Consider the following 15,128-nt stretch of genomic DNA (forward strand, 5'->3'; position numbering starts at 1 on the left):
CTTGTGGATTTGTTGAGCTAAAAGCTTATTAGCTTTCTCTCCATGTTCATAGTAATGATGTCTTGATTTAAAAATGAGTTGTTCAGTTTCTTTAGTTGTTAAGAGGATGAGCTCTGAATGCAGAGCCTGCCTTTTCCTATGAAGAGCCTCACTTGGACACCTGGCATGTTCTTGATCTATTCTAGTAATTTTGCTGGTTAGCTTTGATACCTGCTTGCTTTCCAGTTTATTTCTGTGGGAAAGATATGAGATAATCTGTCCTCTTAAGAAGGCTTTCAGGGTTTCCCAGAGTATCCCTGCAGAGATCTCTGAGGATATATTTGTCTCTAGAAAAAAACATATTTGTTTTGATATAAATTCTGTAAAGTTCTTGTCTGCTAATAAATGTGGGTTAAGACGCCATCTGCGAGATGAGTATATGGAGCATAATGATTTTATCTCCAGGATCAGAGGGGCATGGTCGGAAATAACAATAGCGTTGTACTTGCAGGATTTAATCGTAGGCAAGAAATGGTTATCTACAAAAAAAAATAAATTCTTGAGTAGCAATGATGCAGTGGTGAGTAGAAGGAATATGTTCTTGAATTTGGGTTTAGAAATCTCCAGGGGTCTGATAAGTTGTGGTCAGTTACAAAGTGTGTAATTGTCTTTGCAGTGTTAGATGTCATCGCCCCTGTGACAGGAAACCTATCTAGGTCTAGATTTAAGACACAATTAAAATCCCCAGCCATTATAATTTTATGAGTATTCACATTGGGAATGGATGCAATAAACATTTATCAAAATCACTTTGCAATTACATAATTGTTATGGGTAATTTATTTATCTCCCTTCAGGATCAGATACAATATCTGATACTACAAATGAGACTGTTCTATGTATGAGAATTCCCACACCTCTAGTGTTTTTTGTAAAGCTGGAATGGAACATTTGGTCAGTCCAGTCTTTTTGCAGCCGGAACTGATCCTTGCTTAATAAATGGGTCTCCTGTAAAAATACTATTTTAGCATTTAGACCTGTTAGGTAAGAGAATACTTTCTTTCTTTCTTTTTAATTCGTGATTCAGGCCTTTAACATTCCAGCTCGTCTTGGAAACATTGATTCTGAATTTTTGATGTCATTTTGTAATCTTAACCAAAAGTGAGATTGCTTTGACCTTAATTTCAAATTTTCCCACGGATTATTGCCATACAGTCTGTTGTAATGTTGATAATTATAATTATTAGGATTAAAAGAATAAATTAGAGATTGCTTGCTTTCTTCTCCCCCTCCCTGGTCCCCCCACCCCGCTTTGCCTCCACACGTGAGGCTGAACCACACTTCACAAAGTCCCAAGTCCTTTGACATACCTAGAGACAGAGCACGTCCAAAACAAAAACAAGCCCCCAGCAGCGGTGTATGTGAATTAAAATAGAGATATCTATTGCCAATACGCTCTAAATACTATAAGCATAACAAAAAAAAAAGAAAGAAAATCTTCAACATTCTTGAAATGTTAAGATAGTAAACCCATGGAATGGTGTTAAACAGTCTCCTTCAGAATAGTAAAAAAAAAAAAAAAAAAGAAACAAAAGTGTTACTAATTTAATTTCTTACACACAAAAATACATAAACAGGTATAACTGTTATTAAAAAACAGATGTTGACCAAGAAAACGGTGTATAATTACAGTACCAGTGTCATTGCAAGTGGATCAGACAGCCAGTGATATCTTCTTTACGATGCCATAACAGGGTGCAACTCACGGTCTTATTTCAGGAAAGTGTCGGGATCAGCTTTCTTAACTCTTTATCTGCTTCCTCTCTACTGGTAAATATGTAATGTTTCCCTTGAATCTCCACTTTCAGTTTGGCAGGATACAAGAGGCTGTATCTGATATTGGCTTTTCGTAAGCACTGTTTAATATTATAAAGTGATGTGCGCTTGGCAGCTGTTGAAGGTGAGAAGTCAGGGAAAATACAAATTAAGTTATTTTCAAACATAATCTCTTGTTTCTCTCTGAGAAGTGACATTACATTTAACTTAGATTGTAACTTTTCAAAGCGCACAATAAAAGTCCTATTCTTAGAGTTGTTCGAGCCCCATATGTGATAAGCTGCAGCTGTCTCAGTGTCTGATTTAAAGTCCTCTCCAATTATTTTGGAGAATAGTTCAGATACGAATTTCACTGGGTTTGGACTTTCGCGATTCTCAGGTAGACCTTCAATTCTAATATTATTCCTTCTGCATCCATCTTCCAGAGCAGCAAGTCTGACTCCGAGTTTTTTGCATTTGGAATTCGCGGCTGTTGCTTTCCCACAGCGGTGGATGCTAAATGTTCAGCTGTTTCAATTCGAGTCGTGAATGTCTGCTTAGCTGATCAGCAAATGTGCTCAGTTTAGAAGTATTTTCCTGAATGTGCTCCTCAATTTTTTCCAGCATACATTTAAAGGCCACCTCAAAGCGATTATATACGCGTTTCTCCAAGTCTTTATTATCCTGCCGCAGCTCTTGCAGCTCCCGCTGCAGCTTCTCACTTGTCTTCTTGCTTATCCTCTTGTTTGTCTTGAGCATACTATTTATTTCTTTCTTTATATCATTCTTTATCTCTTGCTTGAGCTCAGCGATCATCACTTTCAGTTTGGACAGATCATTTCTGCTCTCGTGCACCGTAGGTGAAGCGGCAGGCTCTATTACAGCCAATGTTCCCGGCTCGCGAGGACTGGGTGAAAGCGCGGACTGCAAGGCCTTTTCCAGTTTCAAGTGATCTTCTCCAATTGGCGAGCTATCGCTATTCTCTCCCATTGTCGCTCTCAACTGGAGACAATGCAGCGGACCGTGGTCCAGAGGAGTCTAGGCTTTCGCCCATCTGTTCCAGGTCAGTCTCTGATAGGCCGTACCTTGAACTTGAACTTGGACTAGCCTGCCTAGGCTTGGATGTAACTTTAGGTTTCTTTTCCATTTCTTTCTGACCCCCTTTCTTGCCGACCATGTTTATATATGCTTGCATATACTGTAATAGAACCCTTGGGTTGGATAAATACAGGATACCTTGAGAAAATAAGAAATAATAACACCACTGCTAACAGAGCTCAGCTTCAGACATCCATCTCCCGCAACGGATGAGACCAACACGTCCTTTTTCTAATATCATATTTAGTATGTATCATAAACAGCTGGCACTCTGACTTAAGCTTTATTTAAATTCACTTTATTCACTTTTTGACATTTCCTTGAGTGTGTTTGTATATGTCATTTCTAGTTAACTTAGTGCAAAGTACTCAGCTTGAAACAAGAGCAACTTTTATAGATGAAGCCAGAACTGCAAGAACAGCAATATTCTCTGCAATAGCAGTACTGAATGTATGGAACAGCTACTATTATCACTGCTACAATTAAAAAGGGAGGGAGGGGAGCACTGTTATATTTCTTTATTATCATTTGGGACTCAAAAGTACATCCAAGTACCATAGGTAATTAATTACTAAAAATTATTTATATATTTCCCCTTTGATGGACAGTCACCCTTGTCCAGGGTATTGTTCTTGCCTTGTACCCTATGCTCGCTGGGATAGGCTCCAGCCCAACGTGACTGTGCTCAGGATTAAGCGGGTTTGGATAAGGGTAAGGTATGGTATTTATACCTGTATTATCTATATATATAAAGGAGAGTTGGGATCCGTGTGACTGTGTTTGTGTGTTTGTGGAGGGACGGAGAGTTAAGGCGGGTGTTGGAGTCACGTGATCATCTCCCTTCCCATTCACCTCATTTCATTCACTTCATTTCGCTCCGAGCTGAGCTCTGCAGCTGACGCGGTCTTGCCGTCCTTTCTCCTTTACTGATTTACTGTTTAGTAGACGCGGTACTTACTGAATAGTATTTTTTCCTTTAGTGTTTCTACTTAGTGTTTCTTAGTGTTTAGTAGACGCGGTGTGCCGGTGTTCCCGGCGGTGTTGTGGTTTAATGTTACTTTCTACTTCGTTTTTTTTGTACTTTAGTGTTTAATAATAAATAATAATAATTCATTACATTTATATAGCGCTTTTCTCAGTACTCAAAGCGCTAAAATAGTGAGTGATACTTAGCTGATAGCAGTGTAGAAGCAGCATAGCACAACGGAGCGGGTGTGGTAGCGTAGGTGAGTGGCGATAGCAAGCAGCAGAAAGCACAGCAGGAGGAGGAAGCAGGATTTGGATGTTCCAATACACAGCCATAAACAGTAACGCTTGGTAATTTCAGGCGTGATTGCCCCAGAGCCATAAGCCATAAGCCAGGTTAGTACGAACATCAGATCAGTTCCCAGTCGTAGCGTACTGTAAGATGAAATGGGAGCAGATCAGCATAGCGAATATAATCACGGAGACAGATCATCCCGAGGTGCTAGATCGCCAGGTACAAAGAAATGTTCGTAGGTCTCGTCCCGTGATCCACAGACTCAGCTGTTCCCAGTAAAGTGGAGTCCATAAATTCTGTAAATATTAAGCCAAATCCATGCAATTCAAGTCAGCTGTATCCACGAACTATACGTACAATAAATGAAATAAAACAAGCGTAAGAAAGTGCAGAATTAAGGTGAATTTTTGCGAAAACTGTTGTTAACTGGGAGGAGCGGCAACAACAAGCGTGCGCCAGCGTCCCCTCACCTGCTATAATAAAGCAGTTATAATAAAGAAGTTTAGTAGACTTTTACTTTATCTCATTTAGTGTCTTCCCAGCGGTGTTGCCGTTTTTTAGTGTTAGTGTCTACTTAGTGTTTGTGTTTAGTGTTATGAAGGAGTGATCTTACCACTGTCATATTTTGCAATGAATGAGTTGGTAAATAATGATTATTTATCAACAGATCACATGAGCAAATTCAACCAAATTTTAGCTGCGCATACAATTTTCCAAACTCAAAAGGTTTTGCTAATGTGGACTCCTGACATACCTATAATGCCCATTCCACAAAATGCAAAACATATTCAAATATTACCTTCTGCAGCTACTGAACGAGTGACTCACTGGGTGTGTACCTATTATGATGGTGCTGTAATTCATGTCTATGACAGTTTAAATGCTAATAAAAAATTCAACCTCACCAAAGAGCAGCTTCGTTTCCTTCATGCTTTGTTTCCTTACAAACCTCCCATAGTTTATGAAGATGCACAGCAACAACTAAATCATACAGATTCTGGTGTATTCTCAATTGCATTTGCTGTGTGTATTTCTTTAGGTATTGACCCAAGTGATCAAGTTTTTACTATTTCTTCAATGCGAAATCACTTACAAATAATTTTTGTTACTCGACAATTGCTTCCATTCCCTGTCGAAAGTAGCCGATGGGCGACACCAGTTACAACTATTCAGTGCGTTCAAAGACCTGTACGAAGTACGGCCACTAACACAGTCACTCATAAAAGGGGAGATGACTCGGTGCAGGAAATGGGTATTGAAACTACCTTGGAAGACATGCAATCAACGAGGCGATTAAAAGGATCTCAAGAGAGGTCTCTCTTCTAGGTTGGAAAAAAAGCACTTGGCTGCCAAAACCATATATATATATATATATATATATATATATATATATATATATATATATATATATACACACATACATATACATATATATATACATACATATACACATATATATATACATACATATACACATATACATACATATACACATATACATATATATATATACACACATATACATATATATATATACACATATACATATATATATATACACATATACACATATATATACATATACATATATACATACATATATATACATATATATACATATATACACATGTATATACATATATACAAATATACATATATGGAAGAGAAGGTCTGTGATACGGTTTGCATATTTGCAGTTGGAGATCCACAAAGGGAGAAAAAACGAATCACGTATCATAAAATAGTTTTATTCCTGAGCTTTCAACCCCTATCAGGGGTCTTCATCAGAGGATAATGCTTAGACTTACAAGAATCAAAAGCAATATATAGCAACACATTCAGTATTTTGGGGACGGTGACTAAGTCAGTATGATCAAGGGGGGGGGGGGGTGTATCGTTTAATTAATGTGCATATGTCCTTCTTAAGTTGGCATATGCTGGGTTTATGTCCAAGTGTCTGTTGATGGCATTTTCATCTGATAGCCAAGACTCGGCCAACTCTCTGGCGCTTTTTGTACTGGCCTTAAATTTTACTTTTACGTTGTCCCAGTTGAATGTGTGTCCTGTCGATTTAGTATGTGCATATATCAAAGATAGTGCGTCCTTTCTTCTGACGGCGTTGCGATGTTCCTGTACACGTGTTGAGATTTTCTTTGACGTTTGTCCTATGTATACAGCTGAGCAAGAATTGCATGGAATACTATAAACTGCGTTTCGTGTTTTCGGCTGTCGATTTCTTGTTTTTAGCATTAAACAGGACCATGCGCAGATTGTTGGTGGGTTTATGTGCTATTTTGATGCCCCACTTGGTCAGGGTGCGTGCCGTGTCTTCTGACACATTATGGTGATACGGGAGTGAATGCCAGGTGGGGTGGGGGTTCTGATTTACGTCGATTGTATGCTGATTCCTTTGGCGTCTGCTGTGTAGACTCCGATTAATGAATGATTTTGAGTATCCATTCGAGGTGAAAAGTTGAAACAGATAGCGTCTCTCATTAATTTTTGTTTCCTTGGTATTACAATGCGTGTGGACTCGTTTAAATAGGGTTTTCACGCAGCTCCGTTTATGAGATACCGGGTGGTTGCTGGCGTAGTGTAGGATCTTGTCTGCGTAGCATTTTTTACGGTAAACACTTGTGGTCAGGGTGGCGTCACTATTTCTTTTGATGTAAATGTCCAGGAAATTGATCGATTGTTTTCTTTTTCCATTGTGAACTGGATTGCAGGGAATATTGTGTTAATATGATTGAAGAACTCATTCAGCTGGTTCTTTCTTAATATGACGAATGTGTCGTCTACATAATATATATATATATATATATATATTGTCACGCACGCGCAATTAGGGAGCCGCGGAACGACTCAAAACGTGACGTGAAACCATATGTCAGAAGGGAATGGCGAGGTACTATTCTCTCTCTCTTTATTTCTCCAGAAAGAAGGACGCACCGCTACTATGAATCCACCCTGAACACATGAAAACATTACAACACTTCCGCCTTCCCTCTGTCGCCCCGATGATGTCATCCATCCCAGCATCCATCACGGTTCCTTCCCAGCAGTCCATTCACCTATTTCCGGTCCCTCCCGATAAATGTTCCCCTCTCCGCCATCATGGTGGCTGTCATATGAATGCCAATACTGAACTTGTTTGTTTTGTAAAAATTAATCTTCTTTACAGTATATGGGGCCGGAAACCCCAAACCTTTATGTGCTTGGAGTCTTTCTTTTACAGTTGTGTAGTCGGCAGGATAGAAAAGTGTCCAAAAAATATCAGAAGGACAGGACCTGAACGACGTTTTGACAGGGATGGAATCCCAGATTCAGAGCCTACAGCTAGCACACGCTGCGATGCAACGGGAGTTGGAGGAAACCAACGCCAGGCTAACTGCAGCGGAGTCGGTAAGACCAGAGCCCGCTCGTCCTCCGCCTCTTCCAATTGTCCCGCTGTCAGACGCGGATGATATTGAATCCTACTTGGGAATTTTTGAGAGGACAGCCTCTTGGAATCAATGGCTGCGGGCAGAGTGGGCGTCCATTTTGGCTCCTTACTTGAAGGGCGCTGCACAGCAGGCCTATTACGACCTCCCCGAGGAGGAGGCCGTGAATTATGACCTCCTAAAGCCGGAGATCCTTAGCCGCTACGGCATCACCACGGACCAGCAGGAGAGCGAGTGGCGAAACTGGCAATTTGACCCCGATCAACCTGCCCGAGCCCAGGCTTTTGACTTCTGGGGAAAGATGGGTCGCTGGCTAAGGCCAGAAGGTACCCAGGCACACCGAGTAGTCGAGCAGGTGGCGTGCGAGGGATTAGTAAATGCCATGCCAGGATATCTCGCCCAGCAGGTACGTAGACAACTATATAAAGATATGAAAGGACTCCTGGAAGTCCTGGAGCGTCAACTTGCGGTCCACCGAACCGGGGGGTCAGAAAAGCCGGCTCGTGGGGCCCGACAGGGATGGGCCGTACACCCTGAGCCCTCCCGCCGCGCGGCAGCAGCGCCAACGAAGCCCAGAGAAAGACCGGGTCCGCCGCGCTGTTTCAAGTGTGGGGACCTCGGTCACCTGTTGCCAGCCTGTCCTCTATACCAGCAAGAAACGATGGACTGCACTTGGGCCACTTCAGAGAGGTATTGTGCTCTGTCAAACCCTCTGGCTATTCCTAATACGGGAGTGGTTTTAGTTAATGGTCATTCTGTACTTGCCTTGTTTGAGTCCGGCAGCAACATAACCATTGTTGCTAGTTGTTATGTTCTACCGCAACAATGGCTGAACCAATATGTAAGTGTGACTTGTGTACATGGGGAGACCAGGTCATATAGGTCCGCGAAATGTTATATTTCCTGGAAGGGTGGCCTGACTCAATTATCGGTCGCGGTGTTGCCCGAGCCTCCTTTTCCAGTCATTTTGGGACACGACTGGTCATACAATAAAAGCGGTAGATGGAAAACCACTCCTGGGGCTAAATTGGGTCTTGTTATGGGTGGACGAGACGCCATCCCCGTGGCTCCCACGCCATGCCCACAGGCAAACAATGATGACGTCAGTAGCCGGGGGGAAGATTCTCTGGTGTCAGATTCTGACCCGGAAGAGCACCTGGATGAGGGCCCGAGCCAAAGAGCCAATAGCGCTCCCGAGCATACTGACCCCTTAGACACTATGAGTCACCAATTCAGATCTACACCCGCGTCATTTAAAAGAGAACAGTGGAATGATGATTCCCTGAAGTTTGCCAGGAATGCAATTGTTTCCGTAGATGGCAAGATGTCAGATAGTTCCATGCCACTGGAGCCCTACTTTGTGTTAGAGAATAATCTGTTATATCGGGTCGTGAATCACGAAGGCGGAGTGCGGAAGTTGTTGCTAGTACCGCGAACTTTCCGGCGGGAGGTCTGCGAACTAGCACACTCCCACCTCCTGGGTGCCCATCTGGGGACCGAAAAGACCCTGGAGCGGATCAAGCTCCGATTCTATTGGCCGGGAATAAACGAGGAGGTCCGACGCTTCTGTCAGTCCTGCCCGGAGTGCCAGACCCGTCAGATACCTAGGAGGGACCGTGCTCCTCTAGTTCCTATTCCCCTCGTTGACATTCCCTTTGAAAGCATCGGTATAGATCTTGTTGGACCCCTGGAGCCTTCGAACCGTGGCCAGAAATATATATTAGTCATGGTTGATTACGCGACTCGGTATCCAGAGGCGGTACCGTTGCGCTCCGCCAATTCGAAGAATATCGCACAGGAATTGGTCAAACTTTTTTCTAGAGTGGGAATACCTAAAGAAGTCCTCACGGACCAAGGTACTCCCTTTACTTCGGATACGTTCAGGGAGGTGGCCAAGTTGCTCCGTATTAAACATCTTAAAACGTCTGTCTACCACCCACAAACCGACGGATTGGTAGAGCGCTTTAATCAGACGCTTAAGCAGATGTTATGTAAGGTAGTCAGCGCAGACGATAGAAACTGGGACGAGCTTTTACCTCTCGTGCTTTTTGCTTACCGGGAGGTGCCGCAAGCCTCCACGGGTTTTTCTCCTTTCGAACTTCTATATGGGCGCCAACCCCGGGGACTTTTGGATATTTTAAAGGAAGGCTGGGAAGTGGAGGTTCTTCCCAGCACTAATGTGTTGGAGTATATCGCGCAACTGCGTGATAGGATGAATAAGATTTGGCCTATTCTAAAAGACCACATGATGCGTGCTCAAACAGCGCATGCCCGGTGTTACTATCGGATTGCCGTCCTCAGGGAATTCCACCCCAGAGACCGTGTGATGGTGCTCGTGCCCACCTCCCATTCCAAATTACTGGCTCATTGGCAGGGCCCCTATGAGGTAAAGGAGCGAAAGGGGCTCATCGACTATTTGGTGAAACAACCGAATCGTCAGCCGAGCGAGAGGGTGTACCACGTGAACTTACTGAAGCCGTGGAGAGATCGGGACGAGGCTCCGCTCTCCGGTACAGCCCTCTCCCTTTTTGCAGAAAAATCAGCCCTTAACCTCGGTCCAGACCTAACACCATTCCAACGGCAGGAGCTGGAACAAGCGATCCGGGCCGTCCCCGAAGTGCTTAGCGAGTCACCTGGCCGTACTTCTCTGAGTCAAAATGGCGATGGTGCCGAACACCCCGTAATATACCTGAGTCGGACTCTGTTGGACCGGGAGACCAGGTATGCGGCAGTGGAGAGGGAGGCCTTGGCCATTAAGTGGGCGGTGACTCATCTGCGGTACTATCTGCTGGGTCGCAAGTTCACCCTAGTGACAGACCATGCTGCTCTCCAGTGGATGGCCCTGCACAAGGAGTCGAACCCCCGAGTCACCAGGTGGTTTTTGGACCTGCAGCCCTATAAGTTTACCGTCACTTATCGCCGGGGTCCCCTTCAAGCCAATGCTGATGCCCTCTCCCGGGTTCACGACCTCTCGGTTCGGTCCGCCCGACCTGATGGGTCTGGGCTGAGCAGGGGGTCATGTTACGCACGTGCGATTAGGGAGCCGCGGAACGACTGAAAACGTGACGTGAAACCATATGTCAGAAGGGAATGGCAGGGTACTAACCTCTCTCTCTTTATTTCTCCAGAAAGAAGGACGCACCGCTGCCATGAATCCACCCTGAACACATGAAAACATTACAACACTTCCGCCTTCCCTCTGTCGCCCCAATGACGTCATCCATCCCAGCATCCATCACGGTTCCTTCCCAGCAGTCCATTCAATTATTTCCCCTCTCCGCAATCATGGCGGCTGTCATATGAATGCCAATACTGAACTTGTTTGTTTTGTAAAAATTAATCTTCTTTACAGTATACGGGGCCGGAAACCCCAAACCTTTATGTGCTTGGAGTCTTTCTTTTACAATATATATATATATATATATATATATATATATATATATATATATATATATATATATATATATACATCCATTTTCCAACCCCCTGAATCCGAACACAGGGTCACGGGGGTCTGCTGGAGCCAATCCCAGCCAACACAGGGCACAAGGCAGGAAACAATCCCGGGCAGGGTGCCAACCCACCGCAGAACACACACAAACACACCAAGCCCAATTTAGAATCGCCAATCCACCTAACCTGCATGTCTTTGGACTGTGGGAGGAAACCGGAGCGCCCAGAGGAAACCCACGCAGACACGGGGAGAACATGCAAACTCCACGCAGGGAGGACCCGGGAAGCAAACCCAGGTCCCCAGGTCTCCCAACTGCGAGGCAGCAGCGCTACCCACTGCGCCACCGTGCCACCCTATATAGATACATATATATATATATATACACACACACACACACACACACACATGCACACACACACACACACACACACACACACACATATATACATATACATATACATCTGTACTAATAAAAGGCAAAACCCTCACTGACTCACTCATCACTAACTCTCCAACTTCCCGTGTAGGTAGAAGGCTGACATTTGGTAGGCTCATTCCTTACAGCTTACTTACAAAAGTTAAGCAGGTTTCATTTCGAAATTCTACACGTAACGGTCATAACGGTCGACAACGTCCGCCATGTTAAACTTTCTTATTTATGGCCCCATCTTCACGAAATTTGGTAGGCGGTTTCCTTGCGCTAACCGAAACCGATGTACGTACTTATTTCAGTGGTATGACACCACTGTCGGCCGCCATATTGAACTTTCCAACGGTCTTTGTTACTTAATGGGCCCATCTTCAAGAAATTTGGTACACGGGTTCCCAACGCTAACTGAATCCTACTTACGTACATATATACGTCCATAGCCTGCAGCTCGGTCCACACTCTGAATCCTCCAGGCACTCCTGAGCATAATCTAATTTTGAAGGTTGGGGCACCAATAATGTTACTGAGAAACTTATAGCCACCAAAACTTTGTAATGGCACGAGACTTCAGGTCACATGCCTGAAAAAGAACCTAATTGAGGCAACTATTTTTAATGGTGGTGGCTCAGGGGAGAGAGTTTTTATTCCTCGCATCCCCGTTATACCCTCTGATCTCCCATTTCAATTCAAACGCCTCCAATTTCCAGTAAGGCTCTGCTTCGCAATGACAATTAATAAGTCTCAGGGACAGACCCTACAAAAGGTTGGCATTGATTTGAGGCAAGATTGCTTTTCACATGGCCAACTATACGTTGCATGCTCAAGAGTAAGCTCAGCGCACAGCTTGGTCATAATACAACCGGAGGGGCGAACTGACAACGTGGTATACAAAGAGATCCTTAACAAATAATTATTGGTACATTTTCCCTCAGTTTATTATTTAAAATTTTAAAGCAGTAATTCACCGCTGTGAATCGCGGGTATTTTGCTAGTTTCAATATATATTTTTAAGTTTGCTTATTTTCTTCACTTTATGAAATGATATTGATATTCAGTTAAAAGGCTTTAAGTATAAAAATGTGTTTATATGGCACTGGACTTATAATGAATCTTTACACATTTCATGTTTGCTGTATGCAAATACTTTATACATCGATTTTCTAATATATTTGTCCCATTATAAGCTTACAGTATGGCTGTCCCAGCTGTAGCACTTTCAGTTTTGCACAGTGTACCAGAATTCAATGATGCTCAATCCCACACAGATAGGTTAGCTAAAATCACTAAATATCCATCCATTTTCCAACCCGCTGAATCCGAACACAGGGTCACGGGGGTCTGCTGGAGCCAATCCCAGCCAACACAGGGCACAAGGCAGGAACCAATCCCGGGCAGGGTGCCAACCCACCACAGGACACACACAAACACACCCAGCACACACTAGGGCCAATTTAGAATCACCAATCCACCTAACCTGCATGTCTTTGGAATGTGGGAGGAAACCCACGCACACGGGGAGAACATGCAAACTCCACGCAGGGAGGACCCGGGAATCGAACCCAGGTCCCCAAACTGCGAGGCAGCAGCGCTACCCACTGTGCCACCGTGCCGCCCCATCACTAAATATGCTAACTTAAATATTTTTAAGATGTACAAGAAAACAATTGCATAGAAGAAAACACTCTAAAAAGTACAAATTCTGCATACACTGTGACTGGATGTGAAGTAAAACCCAGGCCTTTGGTGGTTTGAACAAGCAATGTTAATAAACAAGCTATCAAACATGTATAATTAAATTATATACTGTATAACTGGAATATTAGCCATTTGCTATTTTGGCCATATTCTATAGTAAATATTAAATAAAGTTAAAGTAAAAATGATCAACATACCACTTTTTAGAACAATCTGTTGATCAGAGAGATGAAGTGCCAGATAGGGGTAAGCAGTCAAAAGACAGTTGTCTGCTGTTGCAACAACAGATAGAACAAATCTAAATAAAGGAAAGAAAAATATTGTTTTTTTGCATGTTGATGCAATTAACTATGAAATTACAGTACTGTACTTTAGATGAGTCAAAATAAATCACTTAATTTAAAATGACTAATAAAAGCTTTTATTAGAATATTAACAATGCAGCAAAGCAAATACTGTTCATTTGCATTAAACACAAAAACAGAAATATTTAAAAATACAACATTAAGTTGCAATTAATAAGTGAAACATATTAAAATAAAATCTAGCATTCTCTGATTTTAAAAACTAATTAAGCGAGCATCCCCCTTAGCAAAAATCTGATATCATAATGAGTTGTGTGTATAATGTGCAGAAGACCCTAAATGCTGTTTTGCTTATCTTTGTATTAATTTGAACATATTGTATTTTTGAACTATTTTCAACAATCAGACTAGCTGTAATCTAGGGGAAAGATTATTTTTTCCTCTTAAATATATAAATAATTATTTTAATAGCAAAAAAGGAAGTTCAGTAAGTACAAAGTAGAAGGAAGTCAATTAACAAAGAAAAAGGTCACAACATATTTAAGAAATAAATTGCTGGAATTCCTGTCAGTGAACAAATAATAAAGGAAGAGGGGTCAGTGCATCCGGGACCAGCAATAATTAATTTAATATATCAAAATGACAGTCTGTTCATTGTAGCAACTTGACACTAGCTAAATGATTAACATTAACATAACGAAATAAGCCAAAGTTTCTATTCATTCTGAAAAACAAAAGCAACAATAGACTGACAATGTTTACACTTTTGATCCTTCATCAGTTTATCAACAAATGAAACTTATGTGTCTAATTTTATTTTTTTAGCATGGATTTCTTTTTTTTTTTTACTTTAATTTAATTAAGATGATGCTGACACAACCTGCATAGCATTACCATTTTTCTTGAATGAAGCACGCATATTACCACTTTTTGTTCTGAGCTCTTAAAGCATAAGAACAAAGATCACATTCTAAATATTTATAAAGAAAATTAGGTTATTTTTCTTGCAACTTACTTGTAAATGTGAGCAGCAGACATTGTAACTTTCTGTTGCAAAATTGTTATACATTAGGAGAAGTTAGCTATATTTTTAGCTTTGTTTATGCTTTAGAAAATTATTTTTCTTTTACGTAATGCAAACAGTATATTTTAAAGGTATTTATTTAAAATAGCTCACATTTTGCATGTTTTAAAGTAAATGTACACATGTACAGACAGTACTTTAAAAATTTCAAATAGATTTTTTAGACAAACTGGTTTTTTTAGACAAATTGATTTTTTTAGAGACAAAAACATCCTCAGGTTTCTGCAGGAATACTTTGGGAAACTCTGAAAGCATTTTTAAAAGGACAGATTATTTCATATCTCTCCCACAAAAATAAATCGTAAACAGCAACGGCAAAAGTGCGACAGCAGCTTCCACCTGCAGCTATAGACTCTTCAGTATGTAAGCAACTTTCCACACTAGTGTTAAATCTGGATGGTGTATGTGCCCAAAAAAGAAGTCTGACTGCATTCTCATACCATTGCTCGCATACTGAAGTGTCAGCATACACTTTTTGTGGCATTACACATGTACTTTGTGAGCATGCCAATGTCGATCAAACATAGGAAGCTCTGCAGTCTACTTGTGACTTAACGCTGTAAGAAG

General features: G+C 41.9%; 1 protein-coding gene across 1 annotated transcript in view; it reads right to left on the reverse strand.

Annotated features, from left to right (window-relative positions):
• LOC114651130 (cilia- and flagella-associated protein 47-like) overlaps positions 1-15,128 on the reverse strand; it is a 622,279-nt gene that overhangs the window by 478,160 nt on the left and 128,991 nt on the right. Inside the window, 1 exon segment of the mRNA XM_051927333.1 lies at positions 13,370-13,470. Within this exon segment, the coding sequence (XP_051783293.1) occupies positions 13,370-13,470 (101 nt within the window).

Source organism: Erpetoichthys calabaricus, chromosome 4 (genome assembly GCF_900747795.2).
Source record: "Erpetoichthys calabaricus chromosome 4, fErpCal1.3, whole genome shotgun sequence".
NCBI classification, from domain to species: domain Eukaryota; kingdom Metazoa; phylum Chordata; class Cladistia; order Polypteriformes; family Polypteridae; genus Erpetoichthys; species Erpetoichthys calabaricus.